This window comes from Aedes aegypti, chromosome 3 (assembly GCF_002204515.2).
Source record: "Aedes aegypti strain LVP_AGWG chromosome 3, AaegL5.0 Primary Assembly, whole genome shotgun sequence".
Lineage (NCBI taxonomy): Eukaryota > Metazoa > Arthropoda > Insecta > Diptera > Culicidae > Aedes > Aedes aegypti.
The window spans coordinates 256,676,035-256,692,195 of record NC_035109.1 but is presented as its reverse complement, the minus strand read 5'-3'; the positions used below and the strand labels follow the sequence as shown (position 1 = coordinate 256,692,195).

At 38.9% G+C, this 16,161-nt stretch overlaps 1 protein-coding gene across 1 annotated transcript; it reads right to left on the bottom strand.

Moving 5' to 3' along the window:
• Positions 1-2,468: 2,468 nt before the first annotated feature.
• LOC5575327 (serine protease 55) lies at positions 2,469-13,357 on the bottom strand. The gene is made up of 3 exons (XM_001655654.2): positions 13,074-13,357; positions 12,498-13,008; positions 2,469-3,171 (listed from the first exon to the last, which is right to left on the bottom strand). The coding sequence occupies exons 1-3, from the start codon at positions 13,277-13,279 to the stop codon at positions 2,569-2,571; spliced, it is 1,320 nt and encodes a 439-aa protein (XP_001655704.2). The 5' UTR covers positions 13,280-13,357; the 3' UTR covers positions 2,469-2,568.
• Positions 13,358-16,161: the final 2,804 nt, after the last annotated feature.

The following is a 16,161-nucleotide window of genomic DNA, read 5'->3' as shown; positions in this document are numbered from 1 at the left end:
AGCTAATGATTTTTAAGGTTTTTGCCAAAATTGCGTTTAGTTCATGCGCAAATTTGTCAACTTTTTGAAACAATGATTTCTATCATTTTCACTGACACTACCGAAAATTCATGTCTCACATGACTTCTGCAGACGATGTGATGCGGGTGTTACTAAAAATGGCATCGCCGAAAACGATTCCGTTGTCAAATCTTTCATAAGTTTATTCATTTAGGCAACATTAACTAAATACTATTACGAATTTAGAATTTCCTGTGGAAATTGCCTACTTTTAAGCGTATTACGCGGTTCAAGGTGTTTTAATTTTGAAATAACTCAAAAAGTAAATGACTTGTAAGAGTTTGGTCTTCATATTCGGCTTCAGGGGCCCTGATTTTAGTAAGTAACGACATTTTCAATATTAGCGAACGTTGTTTACTTGGGTGATCAATGTTACCCCCATATCAGCTGAATCAAAAAATCACTTAAAACATTTATTTAAACATGTTTAAATCTTTCGAAAAACAAATAAAGTACATAGCTAGGAGCGGTGAATGCCAGTACTTGTTTTAAAAACATGAAACTGGTAACATTTGTATTGTGAAATGAAAAATTTAAGAAAAACTAAAAAAAATGATCAATGTTACCCCGGATTACGGTCCACCGTTTATATGCATATATTACCCAACTATCATTAGTAGCTGACAGTTGACAACCGCTCTCCGTGCGCGACAGACGCCTTTTCGTACGTAGCTCTTACCAATCGTTAATTGAATCACCCGTGACACCTGCTGCGGAAGAGTTTTGTAGTCCATGCAAAATGTCTTCCCACAGGAGAAACACTCTTGTCGTCGACTTCAGTGTCCTGCCAAGACGGCCAGGAATGTCCCAAGTGGAGGAATTCATCAAAGACATCCTCAAAATCGACATGGCCGATGTGAAGAACATCCAGATCCACAACCTGAAGAGCTGCGTTTACATGGAAATGAACGACCCAGGCATCGCACCACGACTACAAAAGCAACACTATCTGCGGCACTGGTTCAATCATGAAGGTATTAATTACCATATTCCAGTGTATGTAGATGGACCAACTACAACTTTGAGGATCCACGATCTTCCACCGCAAATGTCCAATACTGTCATAATGGACCATATGCAACAGTACGGCAGAGTGTTGTCCATCCACAACGAAGTATGGAAGAAGTTTTTCCCAGGAGTACCGAACGGCGTACGAGTGGTAAAAATGAAGGTAGAGAAACCGGTACCGTCTCATATTGTGATCGACAATCAAACCACACTCGTCACTCATCCGAAGGCATGCGAACAGTCATCTCTCAACGACAAACAGAAACAACTCCCCACACCACGAAGCGCCGAGAAACAGCAAAGTAGAAATGAAGATAACCAATGCGGCATTGTTGATCCACCACCGGACCAAAGCGACACTAGTGGATCGGAGTCAGATGACGACACGGCAGAGAGCAACAATAAAAAAGCATACGTGCATCGCACTGAAAGTGAAAATGAAGCGGAGATAGACCTAGAATGCGGCAAGAGGCGGTTGTCAACTGGAACATTGAGTGGGTCGAAGAAAGAGAATGAACCAAAACGATCGTGCGCGCTGAATGGCAATATAGATGATGCGGAATGGAAAGTTCATTATACTAGATCCAAGAAGAAAATTACTAAATTGTAGTAGGGTCGGTGTTCCCTTAGTGGACGGTCCCCTATAGTCGCACTAGTGGCTTTTTACGGCCGTTTCGCTGATAATCGTAGCAAAATAATTTTTGGCATGAAGATCAGTAGCTATTGATCTAAGTACCATTGACATACAGCTCGATTTTGTTCAAAAAATGATCGAAATAAATAGTTTTGCTTAAAATTTTAGCTCCCTTGCACCTATAGTTAACCTATTGTTCCTATAGTAGCACTACTAAGAGAAACTATTTTGTTATTAAACAAAATAGTTGATAAATTAGGAACTTTTTTACATCAATCGAACGCTTTTGATCCACACTTCAAAGGAAAAATATAAAAGTTTTGTAAAAATACGGTTTTGATTTGTGTTTTGCCTATTCCGTGAGGCTAGTGCTACTATAGGAACAGAAATTAGGAATAGTGCTACTATAGGCACATGTGTTCCTATAGTGGCACAAGCGATAATAAATACAAAAACATGAGTTTTCTTATGTTTCATAATTTATCCACAAAGCCAAGATAAAAAGCTTTCAGATGATCTAAAAATAATTCCGCAGGCTTTATTTTTCGATTTTATACGAATATTTGTTCTTAGCTATGCGGCTATTGGTACATCGACCCTATAGTATATTATGTTATTATAATTGAATTTAAAATACGACACGAATGCACTTCTCAAGTGTAAAGTGTCGAAAATAAAACAAACAAACAATTAGTAGCTGAACAACAGCTTATTCAGCTGGAATATGCTTCAAAGCGATTGCTTCAACTTTTGTTTCACTAAAATGTTTGTTGGGTATGGCTTGAGCATTTTATTTCTTTCAACATACAACTTACATACATTTATTTCATTTCAACATACATGTCGATATCGTTCTAGTTTACTTGTTACAATTCAGGTTGATCCTCGTCATCGTCTTCCGGTTGAGGAATGTAAATGTTTCGATTTCTTCCCAGTTTTTCTAGTTCTTTGTCGATCCAATGCCGAAATTGTTGCATTTTGACGAATAGATTCACGACCCCGTACCCATCGCGACATGCCATGTTCCGATGCACAAACTGGTTCCAAACAAAAATACCCACTTGGTAGAACTGTTGCTGTCGGCCCGGAATCGTACAGAACAACGGTGACCCGACATCGAACGGACAAAGGTGATTCGCTGATTCTTCGTTGGCACATTGGAAGCTTTCATGCAACTCATATTTTGGCAAAGTTCTTCGCATATCCTTAGTACACATGCTGTGCTCTAGCAACTGCATTTCCACGACTTTCATATATGGTCGAATAGTTTGATTACTATTAGGAGTACCTCCCCAACCAGTGACGAAACACATGCTCGTACTAAAATCAGTGTCAACCTCAGGGATGCATATTCGATTAACGCGCTGGGAGAAATCCACCTGGTCATCTAGGATGAGGAGCGCAATGCTAGCTATTCTCGAGCCTTGTTCGAAACGAGGATGTTTGATTATCTTTGCCACCTTGCGGATCTGTGAAAGATGACATTTATTCATAATTTAGTTTAAAAAACATAATACAAAATTGACACATATTAATTATGGACACTCACAAAAAAAAACATTACAGCACTGGAAACGAGACTTCTTTTGATATTTTTTATTGTAGTTTTAGAACTATGGGAAATTATTGAAAATGTTTCAATACACTGTGCATAAACGTAGATCATGATTTTTCCCTGATCAAGTTTTTTTTTCTAGATCTCAATTTATATTGGAGACCTCAATTTATATTGTAATGGAACACTTTTGTATTTTAGAATCAATTTGAACAAAATGCATAAAACCAAGAACGCTAAAGTTAAATATTCACTTTCCTAAAAATGTAAAACCAAACGGTAACCCGGTTAACAATTCTTCTAGATTTAGAATACCAAACTACATATCTAATGCTTATTTCACGAACACCAAACTGATAATTAGGTCAGGTATTGTAATACCTAAATATTATATGATGGATTTTCATATAAAAATGGCATTTTTCAATAGCACTGTATATTGAACGAACGTCCAAATTTGGGAAAAAATCTCTCGTTGATTAGTAAGCATCATACCATCGTGCTGTGCGTACACAAATTCTTTCTGCTCTCGGAAGTTTATAACACTACCTAAAGTAATAAAACAGTACTTCACACTACTACAAAAACAGTAATTTTCAGAGCTACTTTTTCCTACCTGTAGATCCCTTTAAAATCCTTGTTTGGATCCGTGCCTTCGATTCTTCGATGGACCCGTTATCGAACGCTAGCGGTAATAATCCTTCTTGGACAACGTCTTGGAAAAAAAACTCTTGGAAGGCAATTTTTTCTTTCGTTTGTTCATTGATCATGTTTGCAACCACGAACAAGTAGAAGGGTGAATCTCTTTAAAGTTCCTTTTAAAAAAGTGGGTTTAAAACTGTCACTCAACGTGGCGAAAATGGAAGAATGGACGTTTCTCCGGAATGACCCAATCTACGATGACATCACGCTGCAACTTCAAACGGAAGAAAACCTTTACTGCGGGCCGTGTTTACAAAAAATGAACGATTTCGTTGTACATTCATCCACTTCGTGTTCATTCGCTGAACATTCGTTGTCCGGATGATGGTCCGGAGGATAAAAGAAGACCGTGGATAAGTCCATGCGCACTTGCTTCCAAGCACGGTATACAAAACAAGGTAGGCTATTCCCACGTGTAAACAACGATTTTCAATCAAAACATGTGTCGTCATTCCTATCGTCAAGCATGAGACTTAAAGGATAGTAAAAGAGAGCAGGGCTTGCTTTCTAGGTCCTAGGTCCTCCAAGGACTCCATTGAATATAGACCTTGGGATCTACGACCGTAATAAGAGATTAGCGGTTACTTTTAAATTACTCCACAGGCCCCTAACCATTCATGTGATTAAACGGTGTATTGTAATAATTTGTGCGGATGTCCTAGGTCCTCCAAGGACTCCATTGAATATAGAACTTGGGATCTACGACCGTAATAAGAGATTAGAGGTTACTTTTCAATTACTCCACAGGCCCCTAACCATTCATGAGAGTAAACGGTGTATTGTAATAATTTGTGCGGATGTCCTAGGTCCTCCAAGAACTCCATTGAATATATGCCTTGGGATCTACGACCGTAATAAGAGATTAGAGGTTACTTTTCAATTACTCCACAGGCCCCTAATCATTCATGTGAGTAAACGGTGTATTGTTAAAATTTGTGCGGATGTCTTATGTCCTCCAAGGACTCCATTGAATATAGGCCTTGGGATCTACGACCGTTATAAGAGATTAGAGGTTACTTTTAATTTACTCCACAAGCCCCTAACCATTCATGTGAGTAAACCGTGTATTGTAATAATTTGTGTGGATGTCCTAGATCCTCCAAGATCTATATCGAATATAGGTCTTAGAATCTACAAGCGTAACCAATTATCAATAGATGCTTTTTTGATATGGCACAGGCCCTTATCTATATGTAGCAGTAAAATGAGTATTGTTATAATTTGTACCGATATCCTAGGTCCACCAAAGACTTCATTGAATAGAGGCCTTTGAATCTACAAACGTGATCAATGGTCTAGAGGTAGTTTTTTAAAATGACACAGTCTCTTAACCATTCATTTAAGTCAACGGAATATTGTATTGATTCATACGGATGTTTTTGGTGCTCCCAGGGACTCCATTGAATAAAAGCCTTTGGATCTACGGCCATAATAAGTGAGTAGAAGATAGTCATCAAATACTCCAAAGTCCCCTTACCATTTCTACAAACAGTAGAAGCATTAACCTAAGAATGCTAATGTCGCTGCTGTTCGTGTTACCAACATCTAGTTTGCCACGCACTGACAGCTTGAGTACCGGCTAAAATATTAACGTCCCATAAAAAAATATAAAATTTCCATAAAAATATGCAAAATTTGCCAGTAAAGAAACAAGGGTAAAATCAACAGAAAAGTTAAAAATTTACATAAAAAAATTAAGAAGTGCATAGAAAAAACAAAATTTTCCATAAATAACAAAATTTTGAACAATAAATAGATTCAAAAGTGCAGTAGAATCGACAATCACTAAAAATATCGAATTTTACATTTAAAATTCTCAAAATGTCCCTATTTTCTTCAAAAAAAGCAAGAAAAATTAAAAATTTTCCACAAAAATAGCCAAAATTTGCAATAAATAAATTATAATTCGCCCAAAAAATTTCCATTCAAAAAATCAAAAAGAGCAAAAGCAGTAAATGCAAAGATGCAATAAACAAACCCAACTGAGCAATTCAAAATGACAATCAATACATGAAAATGTTGCAGAAAATTCCAATATTTAAGTAAAACTTTCCATAAAAATATCGTAATTTTCCAATAATGAGTAATAATGTGTGTAAAGGATTTCATATATCGACATCGATTTTCGTCATCCCTGAGTCGTGCCCGTTCCAAAAATACCCATATTGTATGGGTTTCCAACGACTTTCCCAAACCAGAGGTCGCCATCTTGGACTCCAAAATGGCGTCGGACATCGATTTTCGTCATCCCCTCGTAGTGCCCGTTCCAAAAATACCCATATTGTATGGGTTTTCAACGGTTTTCCCAAACCGGAGGGCAATGATTTCCCACAGAATTGTCAAGACTCAATTTACGCACTGCGTAAAAAAAATGACTTAAATTGAGTTTACTTCGTAAAAAAAGTGACTTAAATTGAGGTAGCGTAAAAAAATACTTCGTAAATTGAGGTTTTAGTGTATTAGCATTTTGTTATATACTTATTGAAGATTGTGGCCAGAAAGTAGAATCAGTCCGGCAGCAGAATACATGGGATCTTTGTTTTTTATCTTCCTGGGCAGCTCCGATTCATGATAGAGTAAGGTTTCTTCTTGAACGCGTAAAACAAAGGTTCACGAATTCACAATGACTAACAATACAGTTTATTTGAATTTAAAACCACATAAAACACTTAAATTGTATTCATTTACTTAGTCTAAATCTTTTTAAAAAACTATGCGATATTACAAACAGATTAAAATTCGCTGCCTATGTAAGACCTTGAGGATGGGCCGCGCGAGTATGGGGTCATTCTGCCCGTCAAATGGTCGATAGTCCACTGACTTTTCACTCAGCCTGGTATGTGATGCTACATCTCCTATTCGTCTTCGAGGCTAGTGGAATCTGTGTAGTGGTAGCTGTTGGCTCAGAGGATGAGTGACTGATAGAGACGATCTCGATAGCGTGGTGGATTGATACCGAACATCCTGGCCCCGGCAGAAATAGACATTTCGTTGTTGCTTTCCGATGGAGTAGGTAGAATGCAAGTTCAAGTAAGTAATCCTGATGCAGTCTGTAGGGTAACAACTCGTACCACACCATCCTTCCCTGGATGATGCCTGGTTTTCATCAACGATGACGGCGTGCTGATTAACTGAACCCATTCTTTCAGCCACTTGCTTCGAGGTTGCAGAGATTGCAGATACTCTACATGCCAGGCATGTTAAATGGCTAGGCATGGCGTACTTGCTGGAATAAAATAGACCCTTTTGTGTACTCCTTAGCCGCTTGTTCAGCAACTCCTATCCCTACCTCCTCGTGCTACTGGCCGGGGTACGAGTAAGCTTAGGGAAGATCGGGTAACCAACCCTGGTGGGAACTTTGATCGTATGCTGACAGGAAACGCCGGGTTTGCTTTTGCTTTTGAGTAGATGAAAAACCGAATTTAGTACTTTACCATTTAATTCCACTAGAGTTTGTATCCTTTGACAGATACGCGTATTTCGACCTCAACTGTAAGGCCGTCTTCAGTGTCGTGTACTAGACTCGACTTCTTTTGCTTTTGCTTCAACAAACCTGGAGCGTTTGTACTCCAGTTAGGAGCGGCTCACAACAGCGTCTTTTCCCTATGTCAGGGGCGGCTGATCATCGTCCGAGTACCAGAGAAGGACTCTAAGCTAAACTGCGCACTATGGCCCTCCGAACATTTAGAGGGAATGGTCCTCCGGAAATCTAGGTGGTTGATGTCAGGCCCTGCAAGCCAGCCGTAAAAAATCAAGCAACGAATAATCAACAAGAGAATACGAACCGGGACAATTGGCGAAGACCACAGCGACGTAAAGGAACTAGCAATTGGAAGCTCGGTACGTGGAACTGTAAATCTCTCAACTTCATCGGGAGCAAACGCATACTCGCCGACGTGCTGAAGGACCTCGGACTCGGCATCGTAGCGCTGCAGGAAGTGTGTTGGAATGGATCAATGAAGCGAACATTTAGAGGTAACCACACCATCTACCAGAGTTGCGGAAATACACACGAGCTGGGAACAGCTTTTACAGTGATGAGTGATATGCAGAGGCGCCTGATCGGGTGGTGGCCGATCAATGAGAGAATGTGCAAGTTGAGGTTCAAACGCCGGTTCTTCAACTTCAGCATGATAAATGTGCACAGCCATCACTCCAGAAGCACTGATGATGATAAAGACGCTTTTTACGCGCAGCTTGAACGCGAGTACGACAGTTGCCCAAGCCACGACGTCAAAATCATCATAGGAGATCTAAACGCTAATGTTGGCCAGGAGGAGGAATTCAGACCGATTATTGGAAAAATCAGCGACCACCGGCTGACGAACGAAAACGGCTTACGACTAATTGATTTCACCGCCTCCAAGAATTATGCCATTCGTAGCACTGGAAGCAGGTGCTGCACAGCCTTCCAAACCGATACACCTGGAGATCACCACAGTTGATAGAATCTCAAATCGACTACGTTCTGATTGATGGACGGTACTTCTCCGACATTATCGACGTCAGGACCTATCATGGCGCTAACATCGACTCTGACCACTTAATGATGTAATGTGATGGTCAAACCGCGCCCAAAACAACGTACGTTACCGACGGCCGCTCCAGTATGACCAAGAGCGCTTAAGCAACCGGATGTCGCCAATGCACATTGGTTCCAAAGCCATATCTAGGAAGACAAAAATGATTGCGCTTAAACCGTCAATTTTAGATATATGGTGTCTTCGGCAAAGTTTCTCCATATTTCTCAGACATTTTTTTCAGAGATGTGAAATTAGGGTGGCCCATATGGTTTACTAGATCAGCACATAAACTTTTTTGCTGACGCATTTAGGACTACACAATGTTTTACAATGTTTTAGAAAAATCGATTTGGAGTAAATTTGCCAAAGAACCCAAATTTCTATCTCTTATGGTTCGTGAGTTATGATTTTTTTAACAAAAAAGTTAGGGTGGTACTGAAAAATCAGTTTTTTTCTTTAAAACTTTCCATACAATAATTTCTCGCAAAAACTTTGTTCCGAGCACTTTTAGAACTTTTGATTGCGCAACTTTTTGCCGAAGAAACTACTGTTCTATTTCTTATGGTTACAGAGTTATCAAAAATTTTCTTCGAAAAACTGCTTGTTTTCAAATGCCGATATCTTCGAAAGGCGCAAACGGTTTTTCAATCTTTTATCGGCATTAGAAAGATTATCTTTTTCTTAGTTATGGTGAAAAAACTGTGAGGACGTTTTTTGTTTGAAAAGATTGACAAAATTTTGAAAATAATATGTTTTTTTAACCGAAAATTGTCCATAACTTGAAAAATATTCGAGATAGCTCTTTGGTGCCTTCAGCAAAAATGTGTATAATTGAATGTTCTGAAAGTGCTTCATACTAAGTATTCATAAAAATTATAGCTTTAAGAGTTTAGGCGCAATTGTTTTTGTCTTCCTAGATATGGCTTTGGGACCAATGTGCAATGCGAGCGCGCAGCACCTCGAGGCTGTATTACCGGAAAAGGGTGAGCTGGATGAAGCCTCTCTTGAGGACTGCTGAAGAACAGTGAAAGCAGCCATCAACAATGCAGCAGAGATCAGTTCGTTTGGATCTCACCGAGGACTACGGCAAGGTGATGGACTTTCATACCTGTTGTTCAATATTGCGCTAGAAGGTGTTATGCGGAGAGCCAGGCTTAACATACGGGGTACGGGTTTTACGAGATCCAGTCAATGTGTTTGCTTCGCGGATGATATGGACATTGTCGGCCGAACATTTGAATCGACATGTCATCTGACAATTCGTTGTCCCAGTCGTATTGATTGCCATTCTCATCTCGAAGACCTCATAATTTCTGCATGAAGATTTTTGCGCTGACGACCACGGGACCCCCAAACCGAGTGGGTCAAACAATTTGGTGATACATGACAGAGTTTAGCGTTTCGTAACAGGTACGGTTGGGTCTAGTGTTACTTCATTTGCCACTTCCTCGAGTGCATCTGGAACGTTGCTGGCCCATTTGCGTTACTGCATTGCGTTACTGTTGAACATTGCATCCATCTGCTTCCGAAGCTCGACTGCGTCGGTGACTAATGTTACTCCGGTAAAGAAATCATCTACATAGAAATCTTCGCATGTTGCTCTTGCTGCCAGCGGATAGTTTTTTTTCTCGTCGTCTGCAAGCTTTTGTAAAACTCTGGTAGCCAAATATGGAGCATAAGCAGTTCCGTATGTCACGGTCAGCAATTTGTAGATCAGTACGGGCTCAGAAGCTGCATTACGCCAGAAGATCAGATGAAATCGGCAATCCTCGAGGAAAATATAAATTTTCCGACACATTTTGGCTACGTCGGTGATAAACATGATTAGATGTAAACGAGCTCTCATAGTAATGACCGTAAATTGTTGTATGACCGGCCCCATGAGGGACCCATATAGCCGTAGCGGTAAACGCGCAGCTATTCAGCAAGACCAAGCTGAGGGTCGTGGGTTGGAATCCCACCGATCGAGGATGGTCATTGGCACAGTAAGCTCTCAGTTAATAACTGTGGAAGTGCTCATAAGAACACTGAGCTGAGAAGCAGGCTCTGTCCCAGTGGGGACGTAGTGCCAGAAAAGAAGAAGAAGACCGGCCCCACATGCAGGACATCATTCAAGGAAACTCCTATGTTGCTCTTATATGAAGCATCAAACACAACGCGGACTTTTGTGGTACTGCTATCTTCGCGGATGACGGGATGATGCGGAAGGAAATATGCAGACCCGGATGCCAATTATGATTTGTCGATGCGCCTCTTGTGTCCCAGTTTTTCATAGACATCCATCAACTCAGGTTTCGATTGCATTCTTATTCAAGAGAACGTTTTTCTAGTTTCTAGGTGACTGATTTGGAGGAAATGAGGGCTATTATCAAAAAAAAAAGAAAAACGAAACAAAAATAGGAAAAACCCTGGCGATGATAGTATATTTTCTACATCCTCATCAAGGTGCTTCCAGAGAGTAGCTTATCATTCTTGTTTGATATATTTAACAAATGTTTTCAGTTGACATATTTTCCTGACAAATGGAAAAATGCCAAGGTTGTTATTCAACTAGCTGTCGTCCAATCAGCTTGCTTTCCTCCATTATCAAGCTTTTCGAAAAACATCATTTTGAACAGAATGATGGTCCTTATCAACGAAAATCCTATTTTTGCCAAGGCGCCGTCAACAATTCTCGTAACGCTCTAGAGTGAGGAGGAGGGGAGTAGACTCAGAAGTCCAAATCTGAAAAACTTCCTGTAAGAGCTCGTGTTCCTCAAGGCAGCATTTTAGGATCAATATTATACAATATTTTCATATTTGACGTACCTGAGTTACCTCAAGAATGCTAAAAATCCTTGTTTGCGGATGGCACAGGCCTCTTCGCCAAGCAATGAAGCCTGCGTGTCAACTGAAGTAGATTGCAAAAAACTTTGGTTATTTTTTCTTTATACTTGCAAAACTGGAAGATTTCTCCTAATGCTTTCAAAACTCAACTTATAATATTCCCACATAAACCAAAAGCTTTTTATTTTAAACCTTCAAGTAGACATTTTGTCCTCTCTTCGTGTCTTCCAATAAATTGGTCAGAGGATGTTAAGTAGCTGGGACTTATGCTTGATAAAAACTTAACTTTCGAATAACACATTGAGACGATTCAAGCCAAATGAACGGAAATAAAAAATGACTGTTTCCATTTATTCACAGAAAATCATAACTTCGTCTTGCGTACAAGCTTTTGATCTTCAAACAAATTTTCAGGCCAGCTATGTTGTATGCTTACCAATATGGACTAGCTGTTGTAATACCAGGAAGAAAGCTCTGCAGGGGGTTCAAAATAATATTTTGAAATGATTCTGAAGCTCCTTGGTTGGTTACACAGAATATCCAATGTTGAAACATTGCAACAAACATCTAAGAAAATAATAAAAAGTTTTAGACAACAATTGTTACAATCTTCTGTAGTCACGATTAATTCGTTATGTATTTAGGTTTAGTAAGGTTAAGCTAATTGAAATCGATTTTTCTTTCATATAAGCAAGTGATATAAACTCACCTGTAAAAAATTTAAACTGATACAGCTATTGAAATGTAATATTAACAATATGTAAATAAAAGCTTAATCTATTTGTACAAAATTAGGTTGGTAGTGTTGTCTAACACAGAAAACCTAGATATAATTATTGAATGTAATGTTTGTATATATACTAATAAAGGAATTAAAAAGACATTCTAAAGTGAATGCTTCTACAGTTACAGTAAAGTTTTTCAATTTTACCCGAGATCCAGCTAACAAATTATCTGTTTGCAAAGCAACGAAGCACAATTTACTGATTCTCGGTTTTTATTTCCTGAGATCTCATGAATTTTGTTTGTCGACTAATCAGCTTTGCGAATCTATGTTAAAATAGGCCAAATTATTGTTAATTGTGTGTGTAAGCTGAGAAGTAGATCTGTTCCAGTGGTGACGTAAAACCTGAGCGGTGATAAAGAGCACAAATGGAAGATATGTTTTTTTTTGCTAAATTATACAAACCTGTCGATTATCTTCGAGATCATTCAAGTTCCAAACGCCAGCGGAGATGAACAGCTCTGTAGAACTTCGCAGATTTTCACAATTGGCAGACGTAACTACAACGAAGTCATCAATCAATGTTCCTCCACAGTGGAAGACGTTCTGTTGGAATCCAAAATCGTTTTCAAATTTGGAGAAGATTTCCACATTCCATGGGAATTCGCCTCTTTCTGAATCTCTCATGTCAATCTCATGTGATGTACTTGATTGTCGGACGCCACAATCAGCGTGTAACCAACCAGTTATTGGTTCTTCCGTTGTTGTTGTTGTTGTTGTTCTTGTCGGCTTCTTAGTTTTTGGTTTTGTTGTTGTTGTTCTAGTACGAGGAGTAGTAGTAGTTGACGATGTTGCAGTTTTCGTTGTTGTTATCACGGGTCTGGCTGAGGTGTGATCCGGAAAAACTACTGCAGTATTTTCTTTTTTGCAACAAACATGCCCGATGACACTACACCTTCCTTCATTCAAAATGTTCCTTAGAATGGCAATTGAAAATATTAGTTAAATTTAACTTAAACTAGTTATGCCATCTGATCATACCCATTTCGGCAATCTTCACTTCGAACACAATGAGCCGTGCGTAGATCGCAGCTACTAAAAAATGCTGACACTGGATCTTGAGTGGTAGTTTTCCGATAAAACATCTGTCTTTCTTGAGGATGCCCGAGGACGCTCTGAAGAAACAACAGTACCAAGAATAGCACCAACCGCTCCATTGCCGAAAGGTTACTAGCAACAGACGGCATTATGAAAATAATTATCTGCGCTCCGGTAACCGAAAACCAAACAATCTTGCGAGTGGGAATCCCGAACAGCGTAATAAATAAAGAAAAATAAAACTGTGGATTTGTCATCATCCATCGAGCGATTCCGCTATCAGGGTGAATATTACGAAAAATTGATGTTTGTTCACACAATTTTTTAAAATTATCTGTGATGAGGTGAACACCTTGATCTTTCATGCGAGCACACAAAAAAAAGGCTCACAATGGAAGCATTGGATACATTTTGAGCAATTGTATAAATTTCTTATTCAATTATCATCCTAATTTGGTAAAACTAAATTAAGCATTTATTAATATTTTGTTAACAACATATTACATTTCATTTGCCGTAGCAGTTCAGAATTTTCTCATGATTTCACCTGCATATAAGAAAGAAAAAAACGCTTTCAATTAACATGACCTAACTTAACCTTGACATAGGGTAAATGTACCATTAGTGGTGAACCAGAGGGAAAACTGTTGAAGCATGGCGATAAAATCATGAAGTATATGATTTTAACGTATCAATCGCTAGATCTCGAATCCTTCTATCATTCAAATGTATATAAATCACGATTCATTTGAATTTTTGCTGCAAAAAGCCTTGCACCAATAATTGAAACACAGTTCCTTTAGTAAAGGCATTTTTTTTTCAAATTCTTTATTAGTATCATTCCAATCCAATTGAGGCCCAGATAGCCGTAGCGGTAAACGCGCAGCTATTCAGCAAGACCAAGCTGAGGGTCGTGGGTTCGAATCCAACCGGTCGAGGATCTTTACGGGTTGGAAAGCTGAGAAGCGGGCTCTGTCCCAGTGAGGACGTAACGCCAGAAAGAAAAAGATTAGTATCATTCCAAACATTACATTCATTTCTTATATCTAGGTGTTCTGTGTTATTAGACAACACTATCATCCTAATTTGGTAAAACAAATTTAAGTTTTTATTAACATTTTGTTAACAACATATTACATTTCCTTTGCCGCACCAGTTCAGATTTTTTACAGGTGAGTTTATTTCACCTGCTCATAAGAGAAAAAACACGTTTTCAATTTACTTAACCTAACTTAACCTAAATATATAACGCATTAATCGTGGAAACAGAAGATTGTAACGATTTTTGCCTAAAAGTATTTTTTTTACATTTGTTCCAATGTATCAACATTGGATATTATATACAACTCATTGGTACTATATTGATACTATATAGGAAACTTCAGAATCATATTCAAAATTTTGAATTATCTGCAGAGCATTCTTCCTGGTACTACAACAGCTAGTCTATATTGGTACAGCATACAACATGGCTGGCCTGAAAATTTGTTTGAATATCGAAAGCTTGTTCTTAAGACAAAGTTTTGATTTTCTGTTAATTAATGTCTCTATCCTACATTTTACATATTTGTTACATTTGGCTTGAAAGCCCTAAATGTGATTTTTGAAAGTTAAGTTCTTATCTAGCATGATCCCTAGATACTTTACTTCCTCTGACAAATTTATTGGAACCCCTCTCATCGTGACATCATGCCTACTTGAAGGTTTCATATAAAGAGCTTTTGGTACCTGTTTGCAAATTTTCAGACTCTCCGCCTGCCGGAAGGATAAGCTAACACCCGTTAGCCATAGGATTAAGATGGGCCCCCATATTCCACAACATATTTCGAGAACAGCAGAGAAAGAGTACAGTCACCCCACAATTATGGATAGCACACAAATATGGATCAGAGTCGGATTAAAACGGGAATATTTTATCAGTTGCAATTACGCAGAACACATTTTACCTATTTGAACCATAAATCTGTACAGCATCGCAATCAATTATAATATGCTTAAACATATTTTTTTCGTACGTAGGAAATAAAATGTCAACCGTATTCCCAGAAGCGTTGATTAATAACGGTGGGGTATTAAAAACCAAACCACAGTTATGAATCAAAGATAAGGGATCGTTCAAATATTACGTCACGCAACAGGGGGAGGGAGGGGGTCTTACATTGTGTTACGGTTCATACAAATGTTTGAAATTTTCCAAACAAAGACTGTTACATGGGGGAGGGAGGGGGTCTAAAATTGGCAAATTTTGCGAAACGTAATATTTGAATTTACCCTAAGACGATTCCGAAACAAACGCCAAAACGTATGCTTTCACTAGCACACCGTTCGTTTACCACGCAGATGAATTGCCGTAAAAGTGTTTTGATCCACAATATGAGTCGAATTAATCCATAACAGGGATCCTTCTATCCCACTGATCCACATCTGTGGGGTGGACATCGTTTGAAATTTCTATAGAAATCGACACTTTTTCGTAATTAGCCAGGAATTTTCAGGTGTATTCTTAAAAACAACTATATACTGCAGTGCAAGGGAGGTAATTTTATTTTGTACAGCGTCACCATGTTTTTTTATTCATATTTTGATATGAAAAACCATCCTTAGTTGATCCACAACTGTGGGGTGACTGTACATCACGGCATCGATTAAATCCCACTAAACGAAACTTAACAAGCTGATGACAAAGTGCTATCTTGTGCATCCGGAAGGATTCCCATTATTCCTGAAAAAAGGTTAACTCAAGAGCGGTCGCGCATTCTACTATCTCCAGCAGCACCTCGCTCGTGTTGTGTATGAAAAGCGACCTTTCCTCAGGGTGCGTATACTCAGTACACGCATGCGACTGATCTTGGGTTAAACGAGCGGAAGAATGCGAAGCCGACAGGAGGAACAGGCTACACCGGAAAGAAAAACTAGCCACCGTGCGATCCAAGACGACAGATGGTAACCGCATACCTACTCCGATTGTAGAACCCATTGAAAACTTCGTAGTTAAGCGTTCGACCCAGCAGTTCATAGTAGAATAATGTGC

Bases quoted from the DNA above. Each gene is read 5' to 3' on its own strand.
- LOC5575327 (XM_001655654.2), bottom strand. From the start codon at position 13,279: ATGCCGTCTGTTGCTAGTAACCTTTCGGCAATGGAGCGGTTGGTGCTA. The intron at 13,009-13,073 runs GTATGATCAGAT...TGCCATTCTAAG, and splicing joins AGTGAAGATTGCCGAAATGG to GAACATTTTGAATGAAGGAA. The intron at 3,172-12,497 runs GTTTGTATAATT...CATCTTTCACAG, and splicing joins ATCTCGAAGATAATCGACAG to ATCCGCAAGGTGGCAAAGAT.